The sequence below is a fragment of the Colossoma macropomum genome, unplaced genomic scaffold (assembly GCF_904425465.1).
Source record: "Colossoma macropomum unplaced genomic scaffold, Colossoma_macropomum, whole genome shotgun sequence".
NCBI lineage: Eukaryota > Metazoa > Chordata > Actinopteri > Characiformes > Serrasalmidae > Colossoma > Colossoma macropomum.
Genome location: NW_023494801.1, coordinates 10,032,142 through 10,060,106, shown reverse-complemented (window position 1 = coordinate 10,060,106; position 27,965 = coordinate 10,032,142). Strand labels below are relative to the sequence as shown.

The following is a 27,965-nucleotide window of genomic DNA, read 5'->3' as shown; positions in this document are numbered from 1 at the left end:
CTTTTTCATATTTTAGTCTGTTCATAATCATTTAAGAAAATGCATTATCAGCACCTTGCTGTTATAAGCGATATAAGGCCAGTTTCCTAGCAACAGATTAAGCCTAAGCCTACACTAATGAGGATTTTCAATAGTGAATCACCATGGGCATTGCAATTTTGAATGCATGTTGAGAAACACCCTAGGCTTTTAATCCACATTGGCCTATAAAGTTTCTCCTCATTTCTTTGCACACTAAAAGTTTGTAGACAACTTATCCAAGGTTATTAAAAGGCAGTTTGCCCCTCTTTGCTGCAGCAACAGTTTCTGCTCTTCTGGGATGGCTTTACATTAGATGTTAGAACATTGCTCTGAGGATTTGATTGCATTCAGCCACAAGAACGTTAGTGAGGTCTGTTGCTGATGTTGGATGACTAGTTCTGGATCACAAACGCTTCTCCAACTCATCTCACAGGTATTAAATAAAGCACCAGCACTCCAGCTCCACTGCTCCACAGCCCAATGCTGGGGGAGCTTTGTATCCCTCTAACCAACGCTTGGCATTACGCATGGTGAACTAAGGCTCCTGTCTCACCCTATTTGGTATGTTTTTTCATGTAGATTATAGCTATGTGTGTCTGTATCATGGGCGTCTGGATACCTTTGGACACATAGTGTAAATGTAGCTTGAAAGTGTAAATGTCTCCATCTAGCGGTCAGGTGCGGCAAGTGCATCACGAGGCCGCGCATCAAAACATTGCCCGAGCTTCCTCATTGGCCGAAACGGACACGTGGCCTCACAGCTGATTTTCCTTGGATGGAGTGTTTTGTAGAGCTGTCTGTACGCCCTCACTCTGCCTGGGCCATCCCGGCTATGAGCCCGCTTCTCGGCGAGTCTGCATCGGTCGCAGCGCTCTGACCGACACACAGCGCTTCCCCCTCCGCCACGCACCATGGCCCAGGCCGCTCAGATGAACGTCCTCGAAATCAGCAGCCCCATCCGCGTCGAGCACGACAAAAAACGACGACAGTTCAGCATCCGTCTCAACGGTAAAGACGCTTCAGTTGAGCTGGTCGCTTCAGCTGGCTGGGCGACGGAGCTGCCGGAAAATAGCTTCACAAGCGGCTGTGTTTTACCTTTGTTTTCATAACAAGCAGCCTAGCTGAGTGATATGGGCTAGCTAGTTAGCCAGCTGGCTAGTTAGCTGGAAGGAGTCCTCACCAGTGCGGACTGCTTTGTGGCACGTTAGCTGGTTCTGTCTCCTCTATAAACAATAACGTTACCGTAGAAACATTGACTTTTTCTTCGTGTGCCCTGTACTTCAGCGCATACAGCTACCAAACCGTGTATATGTAGTAACGGAATTTAACCTGATCACGTAAACAAGTTCGCCAGCTAGCTTAGCTTAGCTAGCTGATAATGTAAATTGTTTTTGGCAACCTTAGCTACGAGTCAGCTCATATGAGCGTACCAAGCATTTTTTGATGTATCCAGCTACGATTTACAAATCTACTTTGTTGAGGTACACTGAATTCTTAAAAGACCGTAGTTTGTTAGGCGTTATTTCTGAAAGAAACTGTGCCATTTTTGAATGACTTTATTGTTTTCCAGCTGTAGTCAGTTAGCCAGCCTTCGTTTGACTTCCTGTTACATCAATAACAAAGATTATTATCTGTGGAAAACAAGCCAGCGAATTGCTTTTCCTTTCAACATGGTTTCCTCCTGGTTTACCTTTTTTGTGGAGATGATTATTTGAACAACATTACGTCATTGTTGCTGATAACATCAAGACATATATTCTCATAATAGCCCAGATGAAGCGCCTCAATTAGTCGAAGTAGGCTGCTCCACAATTAGGCCACACTGTTTATGCTCTCAGTAACACTTTGCTGAAGGGCAGCGTTCATAAAGCTACACCACACCTGCATCAGCCTTTCATTACAACTCACACAAGCCTGTATAGGCGTTTATAAAGGCTCATTTTAAAAAGCCTTAGTTGTCATAACATTTTCTGAGGTGACATCACATAGACAAAAGCAGCCTTTATGACAGCTGGCGGTTGTTGGAAAAACCCTCGACTAATGTTTATGTGGGTTAATGTCAATTGTCCTGAAAGGCTTGTGTAGGTGTCTTTTAGCCTTACAAATACTGTCCTTCAGTGAAGTGTTACCACGCCCAAACTATTTGTCTTGGTGACCAAAGTGCAATGTTTGTGATGGGCTGAGGGCTAAAAAGACTGGAAATATACAATTTTAAACTGACCCTTTATGGCTGGTATAAAATTGCTTCCAGTTCTTTCATTGGATGAGAGGAACTTTCTTATGGGCCAAATCAAACATCTTTTGGCTCACATGCTACCTTTAGGGCAGCCCTCTATAGCATACCTCCACTGTAACTGACAAAAATTTTAGCACAAGTCCAAAATAAGCTTAATAAAGCATGAATTCCTTTTGTAAGTGAAACCATGATCAGAGATGATGTGGTTGGGAAGAGGTTTTTCAGTATTTCTCATTCTTTTTTGTGTGGTAGGTTCTTATGACAGGGCTGTGTTACTGTATGAATATGTGGGGAAGAAGACAGTGGACTTGCAACACACTGAGGTGCCGGATGCTTACAGAGGACGGGGCATTGCCAAACACCTGGCCAAGGTGGAGTATCATAATTTAACTAAAGTTACCTGGAAACTAATGTGTAGGTAATGACCCCAGTTTATCTGTCCATGTTACAATTTTGAATGTGTTCCACCACTGCATCTATAATAGGTAAAACGGTATCTGCTTCTAACAGAACATACAGTGCCCCCCAAAAGTATTTGGACATTTGTGCCACACTTAAATATCTATTACGTTCATTGTGTTAGGTAATAAAATATGCAAAGTAGCATATATTTTAAACAGGCCATTTCAAGACAAATTTTCTTTTTGGCAAAGTATTATTTCAAAAGGCAGCTGATAAGTTTTAGATCGTTATGAAGCAGTTGAGCAGTTGGATACTTATGCAGGTTTGTATACAAGATGCTTTTGCACAATGAACCCATAAGAAAAACAACCCCATACATTGATGTTTACACATCCGTGCTATACAGTTCTCTTAGTGCAGTCTGGACAGAATTCTTCTTCAAGCTTTCTTCACACAGACTCTGATGTTATGCTAAAAATGATTTTTCTCTGAAGCAGACATTTTTTTTGCTAAACATTTTATGAAGTAACCTAAAGAACTTCATTGAAGTTGACCAGTGGTTAAAGTGTCCAAAGACTTTTTGGGGCCACTGTAACCAGTCCAACTTGTTTGGTGTGTAATGGCTCTTCTTGGAAATGCTATTCTGAGCTCATCCTCCATGTTCCTCTTAGGCGGCAATGGATTTTGTGGTTGAGGAAGACCTCAAGGCTCACTTGACCTGCTGGTACATTCAAAAGTACGTCAAAGAAAACCCCCACCCCCAGTACCTGGAGCATATCATCCACTGAGGGACATGGGTACAGGAAGTGATGGACTCTCATTACTGTTTGGGTGCTTTGGATGGGCGGGGCGTATGTGGCTGGGGGTGGGGGTGGCTGGGTATTCCCAATTGTTTTAACTGGTCATCAGAAAACAGAAGAGAGAATGGACGTTGGACAGAAAGCATTTGCAACTATACGGGTGAGGTTACAAAAGTGTCTGCTTTGCAGCATGCATTCTGTTTAAGAGCAGACAAGGCATGCACTATGAAGTGGACAAACAGGCCTGTTTCTGCAGCTCTCAGGACACTGTGGTTAATGGATCCTTTAGCCAACAAGGAAGGATCTATGGAGAACACGACCATGGAAGACAGTCAGTTTTAGCTTGTTACTGTTATGTTACACTTCACATGCCTCTCTAGCCCAATGCCTTCAGGTCCAGTGGTGCTTATTTACAGTTTCACTCTCACTTACATGCAAAAATATTCAACTTGTTTGACTGAAAGCTGATTAATGGACAGCACAGGTCAATGTAACATTAAGAAATAGCCACTATGTATTGTAGGTTTGAGTGTGGCATGTTTTTTGCCAACCAGGGCCAGTAAAAGTGTTGAAATTCCTGAGACGACCCCCCTGCAAACTAGGGACAAAAACCTCTCAGGATAGACACTTTAAACACACAATACTGTCGTTTAGCACAGGGAGCCTGTAACGTGCTTGGGTGGGTTCGCATAACAGACGCATGCGTGAGTTACCTGTCGTCTGTGTGAGAGAGTGAGCGTGTGTGTTATACCTCCCTTTCCCCATGGCCTTATCAGAGATGGCGGCAGTGAAGTCCACCACTAAACAGGGTGAGTTCGGTGCTCAAATAATAACAGCGACAAAATTTGCCCTGTCACTCAAACAGCCGTAGCAACATCAGTGACTTTGATGAGAATGATGGTCGTCGTCTCTACACGTTTAGAGGCTTGCTGTAGTCTGTTCTGTTACTGTTAAAGGTTGTGACCTATGAATCACACAGACGAAAAGATGCCTGAAATTCATCACGTTTTTATGCATTTATGTGCTCTATATTAATATTCATGTTTTTAAATAAATAAATATATGTACCAAGTAATGTTGCTGTTTGTAACATCAGTTATTGATCTCTTAGAAAATTCACGTTTTATTGATAGAATTCACAGAATGTAGCAAGCAAGCAAAGTTTATATAGCACTGTTTACAACAGGTGTTGTCACAAAGCAGCTTTACAAAAAAAAATCAGCATTACAGAAAGAAATCCGGGTCCAAGCCCTCATGAGTGTCGCCAGTGGTGACAGTGGCAAGGAAAAACTCCCTAAGAAACAGGAAGAACCCTTGAGAGGAACCAAGACTCAGAAGGGGAACACATACTCCTCTGGTCGACACCGGATAGTAAATGTTAGTACAAAAACGGGGAAAACAGGTGGAGCAAATTATTAATTTGCTTAGTTTAGTTTATGCAGCAGCATCAATGGGGTCAGGATGTGAGGGTGAGGTTGCATGGCTTTGTACAGCATGAAGCTCAGTGGTGGTCAAGCTGGTCCAGAGGGTTGGCAGCAGTGGCACCCGATCAAGGCAGAAGAGGCAGCAGCATCAGACGCACAGGATGGGCAGCTGTTCAATTCGGCAAAGAAAAAGAAAGGTTTTATGAATAATGTTTTTAATCATAGTAATGGTAAAAAACAAGTGAGACATTCTCTGTGTCATCACATACTGGATTCAGAATCTTCCAGTTGGAATTATTGGCACCCCTACTGCATCCTTCTACAATAACAGTGATTACATGTGTCTTTTTCTTGTGCATAAACTTTAAAAGATCTGAACAGAAGGAAATTAAAGTTTAAAACGTTTTATGCAATTTTTTTGCAATTTTGTCAGTGTCAGTTGGGAAAACGAGAAAGACTTTTTTTGTCTTCAACCTTACTAAGGTCGCACTTTTTAGGACGAATTATCAGCAACAGCTGAATGATGTGAATAAAAGGGCTAAGCTTAGTAGAATACATTATTTTTTCAGCCTCTGTGAATGCATACAACAAACTTAGACACAGGTACAAACAAACACAGACATAGGTATGTAACGTCCATAAGTGAAATTGAATGTATTTTACTTTCAACTGAGTAATCTGCACGCACTGAATATATAAACATTCCTGATGCCATTAGCCTACATGATGTTCCAAACCCAGGTTTTAAATTTTAAATCAGATTGGAACCATTTATTAATTTTACTCAAACATTTCTAATAACTTGGTATGAGCATCATAATAATCATGTTATTGCACAACATACTAATGAACAAGCTGGAGTGAGTTGTTTAGTGCTGGTTATTTGCAAACTTTGGTGCTCAATTAAACTGCATTCAATGCCATAATATTTTTGCATTGTGATATCAGTGTCATGCATTGCGACCCCTACACCCCAGGATGAGCAGCATGAGACCTTCTGTAAGCTGTAACTTGTAGATGAATGTGCACATACTGTGCGCTTATTAGGTATACCTACCTAGTTCCTACAGTCATAGGGCCTCATTCATCAACCGTTCTTAAGAGTCCATCTGTTTAGCTACATAATTTGTCACCCCCTTTACTCCTGTTTGTAGTCATCAGGACCACAACAGATCAGGTATTATTTGGGAGATGGATCATTCTCAGCACTGCTGTGACACTGATATGGTGGTGGTGTGCTAGTGTGTGTTGTGCTGGTACGAGTGGACCAGACGCAGCAGAGCTGCTGGAGTTTTTAAACACTGTTCACTCACTGTTCACTCTAGTAGACACACCTACCTTGATGGTTCACAACTACAAGATAACAGCTCATCTGTGACTGCACAGTTTGTGTCAGTCATCATGTAGTTCTTCAGGACAGAAAGGACAGAAACTGACTACTGACTACTGATGAAGGACACAGTAGTCAGTTTCTGTCCACAGGACACTGTTTTGGTTGGTGGTCTGTGTTGAGTCCAGCAGTGACACTGCTGTGCAGCACACACTAATGTGTCAGTGCAGTGCTGAGACTGATCCACCACCCAAATAATACCTGCTCAATGGTCGTCCTGACCACTGATGATTTGAGTAAAGAAAGGCTAACACATTAAAAAGTGAATGGTAACAAGAACAGATACAGGTAAGTGTACCTAGTAAAGTGGTTAGTGAATGTTTCCTTTCGTACTTTTCAGCTGAGTCTAGACTTTTAGACAGTCAAACTTTTCATTTGATACACATCTGGGATAAATTCACAAAAGCTTTTCTAAGAAAAAGCTTACAAAGGATCTTAAGACAAACACTTAGGAGAGAAAGAAAGTTCTTAAATGCAATTCTTAAAAAAATAGTTCTCAGTTCAGTTCACAAATGCTCTCTTGAGAAATGCTTTCTTATGTAGGCTATCGATATCGTGCTACATTATACAGCTTACCATAAACAACGTGGGATACATTTTTAATTTGGATTAACTGAATTTCCATTCACAGATTATTCACTTTAACCTGCTCAGAGCTTGAACAGAGCCTAATGGAGGTATAACTAAATCAAACAAAAGTTCAAAATCTTTACCAAACTAAATGTTGGAGGAGACGGTCAACAGGGAAAAACCCCACTTGGTCTATTTTGGCAATTATATTTTGGGAATCTTTAGAAGTTTCTTTTTTAGAGGTTTACCTCTAACATGTCATAAGGTTAAGAAAATATGCAATAATCATTTTTTTCAAGAACACCACTTGTTCTTACAGTTATTCTTAAGAGAAAAATTAAGAAAGGAAATGAAGAAAATTTATAAGAAATTTATTGAAGAGAAACAACTTTTCTTAAGTATTAAGTATTTAGGAAGATCTTTCTTAAGACACCTTTGTAAACTGCCATCAGCCATAATTAGATCTATCTGGTTTACACTGACTGATGGAATAGTAGAGCAAAAGATCATGTTTCCGTGCTGTGTCTAAACTCACAAATCTGATAGACAAGACAGATCTCAGTTAAGTACTTCACTTTGCTGTCTGAATGTTGTCTGGGTAATTTTGTGGAGTTTAAGGTTGTTGGTTACAACCAGATTTGCTTTATTACCTGATTAATGAATCAGACTGATAAAGTTGAGGTCCTTCCCTTTTGTTTTTTTTTTTATCTGCCTATTAGTCCATGGTCATTATTGTTATACAGATTCCAGCAACAGCACAGTGCCCACTTTCTGCAAATGTAGTTAATAAAACAGCATCTGACAGTAAGGTTAGTCTTCATGTCCAAGATAAAACAAAATTAAGGTTTTGTCACGATGTGACTGGAAACATAAATAAAACCAAGAAGGTTCAGCAAAGTGACTGAAGTCAGATTGCCTAGTTTGCTTTTTATATATATTTTTTTTATCTTATTTCTCCTTTTTTGCAGTTGTGACAATTAGGGCATTTTAATCTTTTTCATTTTTTTTTATTGATTTTCTATATTTCTTTTTCCAGTATAGGAAATTTATATTCTTCTAGTGTGAGACTTCAGACAGTTTTGTTATTCCTCAGGTTCCTGCTGTATCTGTATGATCAAATTCACATCTAGTGAGTCTGCATAAATTTAAGTGTAAATGTGTAACAAAGAAACTGCTTTTATTTTATGCTACTGGCAAAATAAATAAATAAATAAATAAATAAATATAAAAATGCACTGAATGCTGGCTCCTTATTGGCTCCCTAGTACAACATCTGCAAGAAGTACAAAAAAAAACCAAAAACAAACAAACAAACAAAAAAAAAACAAAGATCAAACAAAGCAGTGAATGCCTCAATGGAGGAGGGTTGGAATGTATCTGAATATTATATTGGAGTACTGGGAACAAGTATTCAGAATATAGAAATTAAGTACATATTTAGTCCAAGTTACACTTTCTAAGGCAGTGTTCAGAATACAGTTACTTTTTACATTTTTAGGAGAATACTTTTAGAATACTTACCCACTAAATTTAATATATATAATATATATATATATATATATATATATATATATATATATATATATATATAATATAACACATATATATATATATATATATATATATATATATATATATATATATATTAAATTTAGTGGGTAAGTATTCTAAAAGTATTCTCCTAAAAATGTAAAAAGTAACTGTATTCTGAACACTGCCTTAGAAAGTGTAACTTGGACTAAATATGTACTTAATTTCTATATTCTGAATCCATCTTTAAAAGAAACACTCAGTGCTTGTTTAACTGCTTTAAAATCAGCACACAGCGTGTGAAGTTCCAGCTAAAGCCTGAGTAGACTGATAAACCAATGTCACAATGAGTTCTGTGCATTAAACTTTTTTGAGAGATGACAGAACTTCTCGACTGATAAGCTTAGCATCGGTGCTGTACTGGTCCTGTGCATGCATCTTGGGGCAAGTTACAAACATGTTATTACCTGAAAATTACACAGCTACCTACTTTATAGTCCAGTTCGCAAGATTTTGTTATTAGGATATGGAACATTCTAAATGTATTCTGAATGTTACTTTTTATGCAATGTAAAGGAATCCGTAACTGAATACATTTAGGACAGTGTGTTCAGTATTCAGCCATCACGACTTTTTCCAGGTATTATGCCCAACCCTGCCTATCAGCACCACTGTGTGTTCACAGAGAAAACGTGCTAAACATGAGCTGTTAATATACTTTGCTTCACCCTTTGGCCTATTGGGCACTTTCCTGTCCCATCCGGGTTCCTCCATCGCATATATGCTACATTTTAGCTTTCCTTGCGCTCCAGTGTTATGCAATCCGCAGCTAACTGGGGGGGAGACGGAGAGCGACATCGCGCACGTGTTCCCGAGCAGCAGCAGCAGCAGCAGCAGCTCACAGCGCGCAGCAGCTCGGGGACGGAGCTCAGTGCCAAAGCGTGAGAAGAGCACAGTATGGGTAAGAGCCCCGCTGAACACTCCCAGCCCTCTCTCATTCACAGTGCAGCTGAAAACGGGGCGCCTTATAAAGCCTGTGATACATATTTTTATTTTGTCAATGCACCTTCTTTGTGCAACGTTCGCATAAATTTGAGAAATGGTTCGTCCTGCTGAGAGTTGTTGTCCTTGCATTCGATTGGTCGCCGTATCGAAACGTAAACACAGACCGTGGGGTCACTATCCAAGGACTAGTTAATCAAGTAGACGCTTCATCTGTCGTCTTTATGTGTCACAAACACGCACAACTGACCTCTAAAACGGACACGAACGGGATATTAATATCTTTGAATACATTGGAAAAAGTGGTAGGCGCCTGAAGCGAAGTGTTTCATGGGAAGTGTATTTCGGGGTGGTCGCGTTAACGCTTAGCCATTCTAGAACGCGGGGAACCTTTAAACTACATTACCCATATCGCACTACCGCAATTTTTTTACGTCAACAACAACGCACTCGTACTCCAAGATGGCGTCGTTGGGAAGGAGGCGCGGTGTCCCAGTGAACAGGGAGAGGTCAGTTACACTAAAACACTCGCTTCAGACCGACTTTGTGAGCTCATATACTCGTGTTCATGTTGAACGACGAGACTGTGTGTTATCTTTTAAACGCCGAGCTCCGCAGAGTTTGATACAGCCGTGAAAAGTAAGAAACACGAACCTGAAGTCAGCTACTTATTCGCCAGCTTCTTGTTCAAATTTTACCGTTCCACCTTAAATGGTGCAGCAGTTACATCCGGAGGCGCCAGAAGGTAACTGCTGCACCGTTTAAGGTGGAACGGGAAATTCGAACTAGAAGGTGGCGAACTGGAAGCAAACTTGTGCCTCGTTAGGAAAACATTGTTTGGTTTGGCCTCATGGGATGTTTTGATTGGCGTACTTGCTCAGAGATGTTCCGAAAACTAGCGGGTAAAAGAAACCGACATGTCCACGATGGCTTTGTACGTTCACAAGTATAAACAGCTGAGGAGATGGGTAGCCGAGGGTGTTCTTTCAAAGTCTTTAAAGCAGCGTTTCAAGCTCTCCTAGGACGGTTTAACGGAACACCTAGCTTACTTCAGAACGAATTAGCAAAGGTTAGCAAATGTTTTAGGATGTCACATAATATATTAGAATTTAAAACTAAGTAGCTAAGTGTAAACATCACCTCATGGTCTGTGGTTTTGACCAGTTATTTGTTATTTGTATGTGGTTAAAAGTTCCTGTTGCGACATTGTCTTAGCAAGGTCAATTGTTCCCGAAATAACTCGCATCTTAGCAACACACTAAGTTCATTACATCGTTTTAGAGTTAAAGGGGCATTCCACCGATTTCCCCCCCCAAAAATCTACACAATTAAATGGTTGAGATTTGAACAAAGTCGTTGAGAGTGGTTTGATGTGAAATGCTCCGTTCTAGAAAAACTTGCCAAGTCAGAACTGTTCACAGTGGTGGTGATAGGAGCCAGACGTGCGATCAGTTTAGTGTCTCTGAAATCTCTCTCACAGAAAGTAATTACATGAACTGGTTAGATATATGCTGCCTGGTGTCTGATAGAAATGTTGACTTAAAATGTATTTTCATTCATTTATTTTAATCCATCCATGGTGGAGGGGTACAAGCAGGGTGTTCTAAGGCAAAATAGTCCCCAAAGAAAACGTACTTTTTTTCTTTTCAGATTTATGACTATTTTACCATGACCAACATTACATACAAGAACTTTAAAGACACAAGTAGGTTCACTGGTGGTTTCAGATAGAACATAAGATGGCTAGATTTGTGTTGTAGATATTGCGATCCCTGGTTCTTATCGCCATCACTTTAAAGATATCTGTAAGTTTTTCTACAATGAACCATTTCACATCAAACCACTGAGAATAACTATTTATATCTCAAGGACTGGATTATTCCGAAATTTTGAAAAAATAGTGGAATACCCCTTTTATCATAGAAATAAAGTTATTTAGAGTGGATAATGTGAAGTGAACCAGGCATCTTACAGAGTCAGAATTGTTCAGAGATGGTGAGAGAAACTAGACGTTGGAAGTGTTTAATGTGTCTAGAAGTTCACAGATAGTTATGTGAAATGGTTACAAATACACTGCCTGATGCCTGAGACATTGTTTTTTGATAGTTTTGAGAAGCTTTTGGGTTTAGTGTTTATGGTGGAGAGGTACATGCAGGGTGTTGTAAGGCAAAATAGAACCCCCTAAACAACTTTATATTTTCAGATTTACAGCTATTTTACCGTTAGCAACATTACATAAATAAAAAACTGAAGACCCCTATAGGTTCAGTGGTCATTTTGAATAGTAAATACAGTTTGTGTTGGAGACATAACAGCTGGTTTATTTCACCACTGCTGTAAAGAAATCAGAGTCTGGCAGTTTCTGTTCAATCCATCATTTCACATCAGCACAATCTGAATGATTGAGATGAATTATGCAGAAACTTTGAATGATTGGTAAAACTCCTCTTTAAGGTACTTGCAATCTTTTAACTTTGTTTCAGTTTCTTATTACTGTGGCTATACGGCTCAATGGCATAAGTGTTACCTCTGTTTACTGTAAACAAAGGCACAGGTAAGTAGCATTTTTCTGAGCGCACAGGTTAATAAAACTTTCTAAAACATACTTTCCTTTGGGTCGCATTTCTGCAAGATCAGTCTCTGTGGGCCCTCTCTACTGAGGGGCCCTGGCAGGCAGTTTCACTACAATCCCACCAGCTGTGACGCCCCAGACTACTGTGACTTTTAAGAGATTAAGCTGTGTGCAGCTTATCAATTGCTGGAAGGGGAAAAACTCATGGTCTTTTTGTGTTTTAGCCTGTGTAAATGCGGTAAGGGTGGGCAATATGGCAAGAATATAAAATACTAGGTTTTGTCAATACATGATCTGCATCACAATATTACTATTTTTTAGGTTTTAGTTAGATAAAAAAACACAGTAGTACTACATATAAAAAATCTTTTTCAAAAACTATGAATGAAGTGCTGTTTATTTAAGGTTTTACACAATGCTCTCTTGTAATAAAACAGCTGGTCAGTGTTCTTTAATTACTGGTGATGTCCATTATATACTCAGAAAAGTATATTGTGATGTGTTACTGACTTAAGAAATGCCAACAAACAAAAAAGTTTGTTTGGTGAGCCATATCTCTGATTGTTGGGACGATCTAGAATGTTTTAACTCTCAATTAATTCTGTTTCATTTAGTTTCAGTTCTTTTTCTGGACATTCTAACATTAAGAACATCAGAAGGCTGGTGTTCGTCATTTCAGGCTGGTGTGCCTTTACCTCTTATAGAACATGCGCATGCAGCATAGAGTAACAAGCCTCTGTTCTTTCTTTGTTTCTTTGTTTTTTTTATTAGGGGAGTGATGGCGGCAGCGGAGTGTTACATCGTTCACGAGATCTACAACGGTGAGAACGCGCAGGAGCAGTTTGAGTATGAGCTGGAGCAGGCGCTAGAGGCGCAGTACCGCTACATCGTGATCGAACCCACGCGCATCGGTGATGAGACGGCCCGCTGGGTGGCCGTGGGGAACTGCCTGCACAAGACGGCCGTGCTGGCTGGGGCCGCCTGCCTCCTGACGCCCCTGGCCCTCCCTGCTGACTACTCGCGCTACGTAGCGCTGCCGGCGGGGGCGCTGAGCCTGGCTTGCGCCGCCCTTTACGGCATCTCCTGGCAGTTCGACCCGTGCTGCAAGTACCAGGTGGAGTACGACAGCCAGAAGCTGTCGCGGCTGCCGCTGCACACACTCACCTCTTCCACACCCGTGGTGCTGGTGCGGCGGGACGACGTGCACAGAAAGAGACTGCACAACACGATAGCGCTGGCTGCCCTGGCTTACTGCGCCAAGAAGATTTACGAACTGTACTCCGTATGAGGCGCCGCTGCACATACGCACACACAGACACATACACACAAACACTGATACGACATTTCACACGCACACGCACATACACAATGGCTGGGGAGGTCAGAAGCACTACTAAATACAAACACCTGCAGATAAAAGCAAACAACAGAAATAGGCAAACCGATGCATGAGTGGAGAGAGCGATTGCAAGGAGCCAAAAAAAAGAACGAACGGAAAGAAACGAGCAGCGCTCTCCCTGTCTCTCTCTCCCCTCTAAGTTCTCAAACGGTGGAAGAGCGGACGAACGGGCAGGACGGGAGGATGAACGAACAGGATGAGAAGAAGGCTCAGGGGGGGTTATTGTAAAACTAGACGTAAGATTCTCCCCCTCTCTTTTTTTTCCCCCCGTACTCAAGTGACATCACCAATGCACTCGCCCCCCTCTTCCGGTATCACCCGGTCCCTCGGCGTCCTCCCAGCCTTGCCCCGCCTAGCCCTGCCGCACATGCTGAGCCCCCCTGCACCTGGGCAGTGACCTGTCGGGACCGCGAGCGTGTGCTGGACAGGCCAACAGACAGACATCTTTTAAAGTATGACCTTCGAACCCTGTCTCCCCTCCCCCCTGTGTAGTTTTACTGTACCCTGCCTCGGCGCATCACCTTTTCATTAAACAGTAGGAGATTTAACCTCAAAAGCCATCTCTGCCAATCTTTTCTTTAATCTTCAGTTTCACCTTCTTCCAGCCAAAAACATTGCATGCACATTTAAAATTAATCTTCATAAAAATCATCATGAAAAACTTATAGGTGTTGTTAACCTAACGCTGTTTCTGGGTGTTGCAAGGAAGGTCTTTGTGGCATTAGTTGTGCAGCTCACTTGCCAGATAATGCCCATTAAGCCAGAGACGTGGTAAATACCTCTAATGGAATTGGGGTCAGTAAATAGCACTTCAGTGTAAATGGTTAAAGGAAGCTAGTGTTTAAGTTTTATTAGACAATTATATGAAACACCTTGCAGTACAGATTTTACATTGTGGTGAATGCTTTTGAGATTTTGCCCACCCTGGTTACGCCCCATATTATATGTATAATGCTTTTTTATTTATTTTTTATTTTTATTATATTTTTAATACAAATATTATGTTTACTTGACCAGTGTTCAAACTGAATTTCAGTGTGCCTGGCTGCTTGTAAAACAGCTACTGCTCAGAAAAACCCATCTTGAATTACATAAACATAAATATTTACTATTCAGGGCTGTAGTCTTCAGACCCTGCATGCTACAAAAGAACGTCTTATATGTCCTCATGCATGCACACGTAGATTGTGAATCAAGATCTGTACTTTTACACCCCCTAATAGAAGGTTGAAGACTAATCTCAGATTGACCCACACAACTCAGATGGTGAAGCTTGAGCTTGCACATCATTTATGCTTTTGCTGAGGAAGACGGGGGTGGGCACGTAAAGCTTCAAAAAGGCAAAATGCAGTTGTACCATATTGTTTTTCGTAAAAATGCTAACTTTGTAAACTTACTTTATTCTGGGCTTTAAACCTTGGAGACCTGTTTGTGTCCAAACAGTGACATTATGTAATGAAACATAATGGGTGTACATTTGTTGAGGTGTTTTAATTAATGGCCAATGCTGTTCTTAGTGGAGAGGTTTACAGGGTGCATTTTAAAGTTTTATAATATTGGGGGCAACATTTTTTATTTAATTGGAAGTCAAGGTCTGTCAATTAATTGGGTAACACTTCTGGAGGGCAACATTTTTAAGGCTACATTAAACCTACATAAGCCTTGTAGGTCTGTCACAATTATTACATAATTACCCAGTCACAGTTATTTGAAATGGACTGCAGTAATTTTCCACAATTATTAGATTTCAGTGATACTATGCTGCAACAAACAAAATGGGGTTAAGAGGGTGCAGTGGTTTGAGCCAAAAAATGTAAATAAAAAAAGCAGTAAATGCGTTCATTGAGAAGTCACGTGGCTTAAGAAAACAAACAGTTCTAACTTTTAACTTGGTGCTCTAACATGGTCAGAGGGCAGCGCTGAGTAATGTTTATTGATTTGTTAACTATGTAGCTAATCCTATCGTTTTTAGCATGTATGCTGTCAGAACGAGTGTTTGCTTATATTTGCACCCTCATTAAGAACATGCAACGTTGCTTAGCTACACTTGTGTGAGTGTGTGCGCAGTATTGATTTGACAGAACAACCAGTGATGAGTAAACAAAGCTAGCAAGTAAAGTGGCTACTAAGCCAATCTGGGCCAAATCTATGTATTTAATAGTTGCAAACAATGAAAATTCATTCATCATCTTAAACCACTTAATCCAGATAGGATTGCGGTAGAAAAGACATTGTGAATCACAATTATTTTATTCTATTAAATGTCAGCCAAAGGTTCATGATTGTACCAGCTCTAATTTCATGACAATATACACAAATCTGTTTGAACTTTTATAAAGTATTATCCCAACAATCATCATTTGTCATAAAGGCTGATTTTGTCCTTCACCTGAGCAAGTGTTCAGACTTTATAAATGTCTTTATAAGCCTTTATAATGACTTTATAAGCCTTTATAAATGTCTATTTAGATTTATGTAGGTGTCGTATAGTTTAATGAACGCTGCCCTTCAGTGAAGTTATTATATAAACCTTATTACATTTCCCACAGATGTGTTCACTGTCTTTTCAGCAAATGTGAGTCATGTTCAGTAATTTAGAGGTTAAGTTTTCAGGACAAGGATCAGGATGAGACTAAATCACACAATCCAAGCAACAACAATCACTGAAAGTCCTTTTTAGGACTAGTACCACATTCAAGCTGCCCTCAGTCTAAACAGCATGGTTTGATGGGGTGGATTACAGCTAGGTGACAATGCGTTCCTTCTGAAATCCAGAGTTACTGGCACTAAATTACCAGTTAGTATCTTGGCTGTTTACAAAAATTTTCAAAAGAACCTTTTACAGGGTGGTTTACTGCACTAAATGTTTATTCAAATGTCCAAATGAGTCCAGGAGAAGGGAGAGCTGTACCAGCAGACAGGACCAATAGCCACATTCACACTTGATGGCAAACCTACTAAAAAGAAACACAAGCCACACATGCTCACTTTATTAGTGTGCTGTTTTAATCAATCAATACTTGGCTGAACTCTTCCAGTCTTTATAGGAAGCTGTAGAGAAGGGATCAGCTTGCAGTTTACAGACCAATAGTTTGTTTTCTGAGCACAGATTAGGCCTGGTCTTGGACTAAGTTGCTCTTCCTGGGATTCCTCCATTAAAAGCCCTCCCATTCAGGATTTGAGAAAACTGGTTTCGACCCTACATGGACACCAGTCTCGGTTTAAAAACGATAAACCTTGAACGCTGTATTCTAGATTTCGGTTCAGGGGGAATTTGTTGTCTTTAAAGAAATGCTCAATTTGTTTAATATCTTCTGAACTCTTGCAGCAGAGCTTGGTAGTAGCATCTGTTTCTTTTGTTCAAGGGGAGATAATTGGGTTAGTAAACTGCTGGTAGGTAGTACAGAGCAGAATTAGACCACAGGCTGAAGCAGTGGACGTGTTGGAGTAAAAATATACCACAGTGCTGCCTAAGCTAAAAGCCTGAAACATTGTAGAGGTTACCTGCTTAGTGAAAGGTTGGGATGCCTAAAATAGCTGGTGCACCATCAAGTAACCAAAGGCAGGAGAGACATGTTGATCGAGTCAGTTACATGAAATCTAGAAACCCTTTATTCTGAATAGTGACCCTCTGTCTATAAAGTTTTCTACTTCAGAGCAAAGGTTTGGGCAAGAATCGAATTTGAACAGTTTGCCTTTATGCTAAATAAAGGTGATCAGCAAGACGTTTGGTGTCTGAATTTGCTTCTTTAGTTTTGCACTGGAGCTACAAGGCTAATGTAGCTAACAAGTTATGGAAGCTTATATCCCTTCACAATTTCCTCAAACTGTTGTTTACTAAGTAATCTCAAATAGCCTTGCTTATATGGTTTCTGACACTGTATGTACCGTCATCATGATATATTAGCTGATGATTAATTGCCAAATACATCATTGCGATTAAAAATTTATTTTTTGTTCATTGTATACAGGCATGAAAGTAAAAGCCTAAAATGCCCAAATCGGCTGATTAGTTATCTTTCTTCCTAGCTGTTGATAGTTAGTAGACCCTAAATGACAACAGAAACAGCACAAGCTCAAAGAAGCAAGCATTACTCAGCACCACCCTCAAATTTGTTAACAAACATCAAATAAAAACATTACTCACCACCGCCCTCTAAAGGTGTTATATCACCAGACAAATTTTGTTGGGTTTGTTAGATCTATGATGTCTTAAAGCGTTTTCTACTTTCTTTCATTTACATGCATTTGCTTTAACCAAACGGAAGACGGCGTACCTTGTGATGTAAACATGACTGTGAAAGTTAAAGGGCCTATTTAACGGAAAATTATTTTTACTCACTTTTTTGTTTAAATAAAAGAGATGGATGTAGTATGGAGACACTGTTTAAGAGGCTATAAGCTTCCATTACTTGTTAGCTACATTACCATTGTAGCTTCTGTTCAAAACTAAAGAAGTGAGCTTCAGACACCAAACATATTTTGGCTCATAAACTGCATTTGTGGTAAGGGGGGAATTAGATTTTAGGTCAAACCATTTTAAGAATGTTCTTAAACATTGTTTGCTCTAAGAGTGGAAAGAACTGGTAAATGGACATTAATGGAAATTACTGACAAGAGATCAAGAGATTAGGTTACTGTGGTGCCAAAGTGGATGTCATTTTAGCAGGTGAGGCAGAAGTGCAGAATAATAACAACCTCTTACCTTACATACGTTAAGTTTTATTCCTCATTCCTCAGCTGTATTACATTATGGCATCCTTCACTACTGGACTTCCATCGCTCTCTAACTTCTGTATTTCTCAGAAATACAAATTCTGCAGCTTCTGTTTTTGGAACACGTGACAACGTTATATAATAAAAGTGTCTTTATCAAACACGTCGAAACACACCTGCTACAAACAAAATGTAATTCGTAAATTTCCACAGAATGAATCTCTTTCTCTCTCTCTGTGGCTTAAATAGCTGTGGCTGCTTTTACTGTTCTTTTATTCTCTGTTCTTTCTTGGCACGAGAGGCCATCACTCTGAAGTAGGCAGCAGGCCAGAGAGTGCGGAGGTAGACAGCGAGAGTGGGCAGAGGTCCAGCCAACAGAACGTCTTTCTGTCTGTGACGGACAGCCTTCAGAACGGCATGAGCCACCTCTGTTGGGTCCCGTCCAGACGCCGTGGTCTTGTCCATCACTGAGAAAAAGCAAAAGAAAGCAATAAAGTAAGTCAGTTACAAAGCAACATTTTTGCATGCACGTGTGAAATATAATTAGGAAACAAAACCTTCATTGAAACCGTCTTTTATGATTTATGTCTCACAAAACAAAGATAAAGATGAATCCGTTTCCATTCCCTCTGAGGAAAGTTCTGTTTAATCCAAAGAAAAAAAGCAAAATTGCTTTAAAAATACTGAAGAGGCTTGCTGTCCTCCTTAAAGTCCAAAGCACTGTGGACAGGACATTTATGAGGCGGTTACACTTTGCCATCAGTATGTGTTTTGGCTGATCAGATCATGTTCGGATTTCACTTGACCGCATGAAAAACCAGATGTAAACACGCGCAAGACGCATTCAGGGGCGGATGTTGAACACATTCAGCACAAATATAAATGGAATGTGTTTAACATTTACCTACAATTACTAAGCAGAAATGCGGCTGCTGAGTGCTGGTTACCAAAAGTGAAATGGAAACTAAATGTATCGATGTGCTGTTTTTATGGGTAACAAAAATCTCAGATCTCCCCCAGATCTGATCTGGTCACAGTGGGGAAATGGGGAAAAGTGTAAATGGAATCGGGCCAAAGTATATACAATCTGGACAAGAATGAATGTAAACAAGCTCTATGAGTCATTTGACAAACTCAGTAACTACTGCTGACTGATTCTTATCTTTAATAATCTAACCATCGTTTGTTTTTAATCTTACTCTGTAAGGGTGGTGTGGGAGGGGTCGTATGTACACTTTCTGTAATTTCTGATGGTACAAATCAAATAAACATATTCATTTAGAAAAAAAGATGAATATTGTCTCACCACCATACTTAGATCCATCTCCAGTAACAGCGTTGACTGACAGGTTCGTTCTTATGTACCCCGGGCTGATGATTGACACCTGTAAGCCGAACCTTTCCACCTCTGCTCGAAGGCAATCAAAATAGGCCTGCGTCGCATGCTTGGATGCTGCATCTAAACACAGCACAGATTTCCATGGATGCATTATTAACAGTCTTTAGCAAATGACCAATACATGTATCAGCCCTGCTGGAAGAGATGTGTCTGCTGTTACAAATGATTAATTTTTAACTAAAATTCTGCAATTATTGTAACAAAACTTGTGACAACAGAAGTATTTTTATCATTAAATATATATAGGCTGGAATTTCTTAGGTGCAGACAGACAAGTTGGGTTTTATTGCTGCCTGTACTGTATCTGCAGAAATCACACCTTGGTCTCTCAGCACTGCACCAGTGTGCTAAACCAAAGTGCTGCAAAGTGTGGCTTGAGAGCACTGTATGTCTGATAGATGACATTTTTATACAAACACCGGCACATTACCCAAGCGTGAGCTGTATGCGGTGTAATGATTATATAATTATATAATGAAACTAGAAATAGTACCCACAGATGTCCTCTTATTTTGTGTCCCTTGGCCCAGGCCTTTACCCAGGTTGCTGCAGTCTGCTGAGGCCAGTTAACTATCATTTTAGAGTGTATGGCTGTGGTGTTGGAAATATGTTTTAACATATTTGTGAGAGTCACTGATATTAGTAAATATACAGTGATGTACTTCGTTAGTTACATAGTTTGCCAGTCACAAATGACAAAATACTCAAAATATCACAAATCCACAGTTCAAGTTCATTTTCTAAAAGATCTAATTCACAAACACAAACCTGCCATCTTGGGACAGCACATGAGGAAATACATTTATTTCCTTTAGCAGCCTAAAAACGTACAAATCCTACCCTAACAGTCAATACAGCCATATATATATATATATATATATATATATATATATATATATATATATATAGTTCATAAGTGTCCGACTATGACTCGTCTCAATCATTCACCCCCTCCATCCCTATCTATCTATCTATCTATCTATCTAGTTAGTGAATGACTGTAAATAAACATGCTATTATGATTCCTGTATGTGGAAGCCTAATCCCTATTTCCTCCCTCTAATCATAAAAGTTTCCTCATCTTTCATTTCACCTCATAACATTTTGGGAATATTTTGGGCTTTTGAACCAAACATTTAACTACAATAATAAACTTTGTCAGTCTTTGACACTTAAATCATAAATGTGTCAACACAAGAAATCCAAAGTTAATAAATATAAAAAACTCCAACATTAAAACCCTGTTCAGAACAGATATAAGCAGATATAGACTCTTATATTTTGTGAAAGGGGAATTCCAAAGATTTTTCTAAATTTCTGCATAGTTTAGGCAATTAGATGTAAACAAACTCATTCAGAGTGGTTTGAAATGGTTCACTGAGGATAAACTGATATGCTCTGATATCTTTACAATGGTGGTGACAGGAACCAGGGGTCACAATGTCTAATACAGCCATAATACAAAAATTGTCATTTTATTTGCTATCCAAAATGACCAGTGAACCTACACCTCTATTTTGTGTTTTATATGTAACATTCATAATGGTAAAATGGTGGCTCATCAAAAATTAAACTCTTCAAAGGTGTGGTTCCTATCACTGCTGTGTTGAAAAATTCTGATTCAGTAAGTTTTTCTAGAACCACACATTTAACATCAAAACACTCTGAATTACTTAGTTAACATCTTAACAATTAAATTATACACAAATGTTTAAAAATCACTGGAATTCCTCTTTATTATAAGAATCAGGCCTCTTCTGTATAAGGTGAAGTCAGTGTTCATCTGGGTATACTCACAAGCAGATCTATAAGGGATGGCTATCTTTCCCTGCACGCTGCTGATGGCTACAATGTGTCCACTGCCTCTTTCCACCATGGAGGGAAGAATAGCTAGAAAGAGAGGGAAGACAATTTATATATTAGGAGTTTTGAGTTTCACTAACTCACTCTGAAACTCACCTAAATCCTTGTGAATGTACACTGTTGTTCAAAGGTTTGGAACTGCTTGTCAAATTAACATTTCTGTTATTTAATTATATGATAACAACCACTAGACTGAAAAATTCTGAATTGCAGACTAGAATATAGTTATATTATTATAGATATTGTTTATTATTGTAAGTTTTAGGGGATAGCAGGAAGTTATTAATTTATTGTAAATGTCTATGTACAGTATTTTATAAAGTTATCTACCTTGAGGTTTGATCACTACTTTTAATATATGACATGCTCTGGGTGTTAATTTCATTATAACTTCATTCTTAACTTACGCTACATGGACAAAAGTATTGGGACACACCCTCCACCAGTGGTCTCTGGAGCAGTGGAAACATGTTCTGTGGAGTGACGAATCACGCTTCTCTATCTGGCAGTGTGATAGATGAGTCTAGGTTTCACGAAGGCCAGGAGAACGATACCCGCCTGACTGCATTGTGCCAAGTGTAAAGTTTGGTGGAGGAGGGATAATGCTATGAGGTTGTTTTTCAGGGGTTGGCCTAGGCCCCTTAGTTCCAGTGAAGGGAAGTCTTAATACTTCAGCATACTAAGACATTTTAGACAATTGTACACTTCCAACAGTTCGGGGAAGACCTTTTTCTGTTCCAGCATGACTGAGCCCCAGGGCACAAAGCAATGTCCATAAAGACATGGTTGGGTGAGTTTGTTGTGGAAGAACTTAAACCCCATCGAACACCTTTGGAATGAACTAGAACAGAGACTGCGAGCCAGGCCCTCTCGTCCAACATCAGTGTCTGACCTCACAAATGCTCTTCTGGATGAAAGGGCAAAAAAGCCACACTCCAAAATCTTGCAGAAACCCTTCACAGAAGAGTGGAAGCTGTTATAGCTGCAAAGGGGGGACCAACTCCATATTAATGCCTATGGATTTCGAATGGGATGTCATAAAAGCTCCTGTAGGTGCAATGTGTAAGTGTCCCAGTACTTTTGTCCAAATAGTGTATTTTCACTCAGAAAATCAACGAAATTGACCAGGGATTCCAAACTTTTGAATATGAATGTTTGTTTAATATATTTAAATATATGTTCATGCTTATAGTTTCTGCTGCTTTTTCATTACAGGGCTATACATCTCGTTACAGAACAAATGTTTCCTGTTGCACTACATACTATCATTATAATATATAACTACAGATACAAACTTTATACAAACTATACCTACATACAAAAACAGGTACAAACCTTTACAGCTATTCTACTACACGGCTACTGTGTTTTTACCATGATTTACCAAGTGACACAGATGAACAGACCTTGAGTCAGGGCAACAGGGCCAAAGTAGTTGGTCTCCATGACGTCCCTCTGCACGGAGACATGGGTGTCTAGGATGTTGCCACGGTAACTAATGCCAGCGTTGTTAATGAGGACGTCCACATGACCGTGGCACTTCAGGATCTCCACTGCCGCCCTGGCAACTGTGTCCATGTCAGAGAGGTCAAAGGTGACTGTGCAGGGCGTATAGGTCTGATTAAAAAAACAGAGATCCACTCAGTTATGAGCAAAATTATTCAGTTAAAAATGTTATTTTATCTCAAAGTGCAGTAAATATCAGAGAATATGATAAAGCACATATGAGATAGACTTAACATTCAGAATTCAAAGGCAATAACTATAAGATATTGCCAAGACAAAGGGTGGGGGGTGAGCATGTTGTAAAGCCTTTATTTAAGTGTGTGTACCTTTCTTTGACCATCTGTCACGGCCCTTAACTCCTGAACAACCTCCTGCAGTCTCTTCTGGTCTCGTCCACACAAGATAAGCCTCGCTCCTGCAGCATGGAACACCCGTGCACACTCTGGGGACATACAAACTCATATAAAACACACTGCTCATCTTAAAGAAGAATTCCAACAATTTTGCAAAATGTATGCATAAATCAATTGTTGAGATGTAAAAAAAGTCATTCAAAGTGGTTTGATCTGAAATAATTAACTGTAGAGAATCTTACCAACTCAGATTTCTTTGCATGGTGATCGGAACCAGGAGTCACAATGTTTACAGTACAAATAATAACCATTTTATTTACTATCCAAAATTATCAGTGTCTACATGTGTCCCCTGAGTTTTTATACGCAATGTTGATAATAGTAACATAGTGGAAAATCTGAGAGAAATCTTTTCTCTTTGGGGACTGTTTTGCCTTACAACACACTGCATGTACCTCTTCATCATGAATAGACCAAAACTTTATTACAAAACTATCGTAAAACAATGTCTCAGACATCAGGCAGCATATTTTAAAACTTTTCATTTAATCATTTTCTGAGATGTTCCTTTTAGAAACATTAGCACTTCAGACGTCCACATTTATCCAAAGCAAATAAAAGTAAATGTGATCTTAAGATAAGTTCTTAGCATTTGTGTACGACTGATTTATAAAAACATATACACATTTATGAATCACGCACTGTAATGACTGTAGTACACTCAGACTGCCATTCATATATATGATTGGAAAATCGCATTCATATATGCACATTTTCACGTCAATTTGACATTTTATACATCGCTACTTAAATGTGAAGTTTTACATAGGATCATTTTAACATTACATTTAAGCGTGCAAATGTTTAATAATTGAGGCATCGGGTTCCTTGGCTAGGTTTCTCTAGAAAGGTGCATTTTATACCAAACCACCCTGAATGACTTTGTTAACATCTTAGCAACTTAATTGCTCAGATGTTTTGAAAAATCAGAGGAATTCCTATTTAACACTTACTGGAAGGACTAGAGAATAGCTAACACTGAAACTTATGTTGGCCTATGGACTCTAATTGTACACCAAGGTGGACCTTAAGAGTAAGTGTTTCTAATAAAGTGGCTGGGCAATATGCTTGTTACCTTTGCCCAGGCCAGAGCTGGCTCCAGTGATGACCACGATTTTATCCTGTAGAATCTGCTTGCCTCTTGCTCTTTGGATCAATTTCAATAAGATCAGCAGCCCTACTGCGCCTACAGCCAGCGGCCCCACACCTGCTCCTGTTAAGCGCTCCATTTTCCTGCACACACACACAAATTATAAATACTCACCCAACTGTTTTATCTACACATCCAACGTCAGCATGTTAACATACTGTACTCTGACCTTCTTCTCTTTTACTACTCTCTCCTTCCACCCCCGACTGTCTTACCAATCACAATGACACATTAGGCATCAGGGGGGTATTTCACAAAGCAGGATTTCTCAATTAAGCTGGATAACTTAAGCCAAAAGCTTACACTGTCCAATAGGAACATCCCTGCCCTCTCCTCCTATTGGACAGCCTTGACTTCCTGAGAAATCTTTCTTTGTGAATTACCTCCCAGGAGCTGATCTAAATCTTAAAGCAGGACTATGGAAGATTTTTGTTAAAATTATAAGCAGTAGCATTACCGAGTAGGTGAAAAAACACACTAAAATAAGGTATGTTTTTTTCATGCGTCTTTACAAATTAACATCACATGAACAGTCTTAAAAAGAAGGTCTGGCTCGCTGTTTAGGTCTCAAATGCAAAATCAACATTATACTGATGAAGATATGATGACAATAGTAAATATTTCACTTGCATCCTCATTTTGTGTTAATGCTCTTTCAACCTGCTCGCAATCATCAGATTCATCCGATCGAGGAAGGGGTCCGAAGCACAGCCGATGTGCAAAATGTTCTTAGACAGTTTCCAGAGTGGTCTTCAAACCCCCAATATGTACAAAGTGTAGCTTTAACATTATGTCAAAGAACCTTCCTTCTCATTAAATTTCTAAGTGCGTCCAAGAGAAACTCACTGGGCCTCTTCACATTCTGGAACGGCTAAACCTCACCAGCACAAACTGTTGAGTCAGTCAAAAAGCACAGAGAAAAGAGAGCAAATGTTTATCACACTTACTCAAAGCTCCTCTCACTTTTTTGCCTGCTGCTTGTTCGAATTTCCCCGTTTCACCTTACATGGCGCAGCTGTTCAGAATGTAACTGCCGCAGCATTTAAGGTGGAACGGAAAAAGTCGAATAAGAGGCTGGCGAATGTCCTCAGAAAATGTTACCAGCATTAAAATAATAATTAGAATATCTGTCGTGAGTATCAGATAAATAACAGGGAACCGCAGGGAAACCAGACTTCTTCTGAGCATTAGCTTACATATATTCATATTATACATGTAGCAATATTTATATTTCAACTATTTAATGACCTCGTCTTTCAGATGATCCAGTGATATTCAAGAGAAGAATATTCATAAGATCAACGTATCGTGTTCTGAACATGTTTATTTAACACAGGGGGCGACAAAGGCGATTTTTTCGAAAACCCTGGTCATAGAGAAATGGGGCTTAGACCCGGAGTTCCTAATATGGGCATAAGAGCATGGCGCCGGCTACAGAATGACGACACGACTACAGAGATCTATGCGTTTATTGACGGAATCAAAACGTCTTGTGAATACGGCCTTACTCAGCCAACCAATCAGCACTCAGCAGCGCTAATGCTAACACCTTACTGCTCAAAACGACTTTGCTGTAGAGACATGTAAAAATACTCGTATGTGTTCTTTGATTTTTAATGGAATACCTCGTCTACTTTCCAGAATTAAAAGAAGTTTCCGCATAAGTGCCTAGAAACACATTTTATTTTTCCTTTTTAGTCGTTCAGTACCATTCACCCCAATTCCTTGAGGACTCACTCGCGGGCGCCCTCTAGCGTTGTGCAGTTGTGTTTTCTGTATAACGGGAGAAACAGGAAGTGGCCAGACTCCAGTTAAACCAGCTGTGCTGCCACACCACGAGCGAATCACCGGAGGTGGGCACCCCTGCACAAGAGCTTTACTGCAAATACTGAAAGTACTGGAAGCACTGAAAATATTACCGCAAATAACTTTACGCATTTTACGACACAACATACGTTTGCAGCTTATTGTGACCGGTCTGTCAGAAAATCTAAGGTAAAGAGCAGCTCAGCTCACCGAAACAGCTTATCTACACTTTCCCCCTTAACGGAAATGAACTCGATCAGCCAAGATATGTGTGGTGTCTGATGTTTGCTTCTTCGGGTTTGCACCGGAGCTACGAGGCTAATGTAGCTAATAAATAACTATAATAACTATAATAAGTCTGTAACAGAGGCTGGACAGGCTAAAGACAGTAACGTTTTCGATAAAGGGAACCAATCCGTTATACTGACTGCACGCGGAGACGTAACCATAGTAACCCACAGACCGCCCCTCCAACCCCGCAGGGCGTCAACTCTCAGTGTCAACACTCAACACGGTGGTCGGTTTTCACACATGAAAAGAGAATTTCTCATCACCCTTTAACTGTATCACCTCTACTCGTTACATGCGAGACGCGGGACCGGCGTTAACGGACTCGTGCACCGCGGCGGCTTCTCCAGTAACGTTAGCTGCTCAGCTAGCTCAGCTAGCAGGGTCAAAGGCGATTATGAGAGACATAAGCCGAGACTGGAAACAGTACGCTGTACTTAGAAGAGTATTTACCTTTGTGGATACGGTTACATGACCTTTTAAACCGCAAAGCCTTTTCTTCTGATTTTAATTATTCCTGCGTGCATTCCTGTAGAACAGACCTACTTACAGGAAGCGGAGAGCCATGTGTGCTAACAGGGAAATGACACCAGCGCGCACGGCCCCTACTGCCCAATCAGAGTAACGGTGGGAGGGACCACTGCGTCCCTGACCCCTGATTTATTATTAATAATGATACATATAAAATAGAACTGAATCAGAATAACGGTGGGGGGCACCACTGTATTACAGATACTCCTGAATAATAATAGTAATAATAATAATAATAATAATAATAAATAAATAAATAAATATAAATATAAATAATAAATAAATAAATAAATATAAATAATGATAACAATAAAGAATAAAATGTGACCAAATTCAGCCAACGTTTGTATGTTCACTCAGTACAATACCCCACACGTCCGTAAAGTTGAGGAGTGTATAAATGAATTTGAGCGGTTTTGATGATCTTGTGCATGCTGTAACGCCCCCTATTGGTCAAAGCCTACCAATTCTGACTCAGTGTCTGACCCTCTGCGTTACGGACCTGCCCATTTAGTCGCCCTCTCTATATATATATATATATGCATGTGTGTGTATATGTGTATGTCTTGCTGATTTACCGCTCAACAGAGGTTAAATTCTGATTACAACCATAATAACTCAAAAGTTCAAACCTAAACAAATGCATTTTATCTCATATCCTAACATCTTTTTCCTACAGTATTGGTTAGACAGCTATAAACGGCCCTCGTCTGTCTCTCCAGGAATTTTGGGTTGCGAAAGCCCCATTTAAATGTTAAAATAAGAAACAGGACACTCTTCTGCCTGACGGTCCTCCCGGGTACACGTAGCAGAGAACCGCAGGACCAAAACTACGCCAAATGGCACATTGCGGCAGTTTTGGTATCGATCGGTTTGATTTCTTACCCACTCCCACTGATTTTTTTGGGTGTAGCCGCCAGACTGTAATAAAATCTCAAGATTTTTTA

At 39.8% G+C, this 27,965-nt stretch overlaps 3 protein-coding genes across 3 annotated transcripts; 2 read left to right on the top strand and 1 right to left on the bottom strand.

Moving 5' to 3' along the window:
- Positions 1-782: 782 nt before the first annotated feature.
- On the top strand, positions 783-4,534 carry natd1. Its single transcript, XM_036589677.1, has 3 exons — positions 783-1,029; positions 2,510-2,628; positions 3,331-4,534. The coding sequence occupies exons 1-3, from the start codon at positions 933-935 to the stop codon at positions 3,445-3,447; spliced, it is 333 nt and encodes a 110-aa protein (XP_036445570.1). The 5' UTR covers positions 783-932; the 3' UTR covers positions 3,448-4,534.
- Positions 4,535-9,698: 5,164 nt separating this feature from the next.
- Positions 9,699-13,423, top strand: tmem11 (transmembrane protein 11). The gene is made up of 2 exons (XM_036589568.1): positions 9,699-9,884; positions 12,719-13,423. Exons 1-2 carry the CDS (start codon positions 9,838-9,840, stop codon positions 13,233-13,235), a joined length of 564 nt encoding a protein of 187 aa, XP_036445461.1. The 5' UTR covers positions 9,699-9,837; the 3' UTR covers positions 13,236-13,423.
- A 2,157-nt stretch (positions 13,424-15,580) lies between these two features.
- Positions 15,581-27,081, bottom strand: dhrs7b (dehydrogenase/reductase (SDR family) member 7B). Its single transcript, XM_036589567.1, has 7 exons — positions 26,941-27,081; positions 24,319-24,476; positions 23,157-23,272; positions 22,731-22,941; positions 21,259-21,351; positions 19,369-19,521; positions 15,581-18,529 (listed from the first exon to the last, which is right to left on the bottom strand). The coding sequence occupies exons 2-7, from the start codon at positions 24,470-24,472 to the stop codon at positions 18,324-18,326; spliced, it is 933 nt and encodes a 310-aa protein (XP_036445460.1). The 5' UTR covers positions 24,473-24,476; positions 26,941-27,081; the 3' UTR covers positions 15,581-18,323.
- Positions 27,082-27,965: the final 884 nt, after the last annotated feature.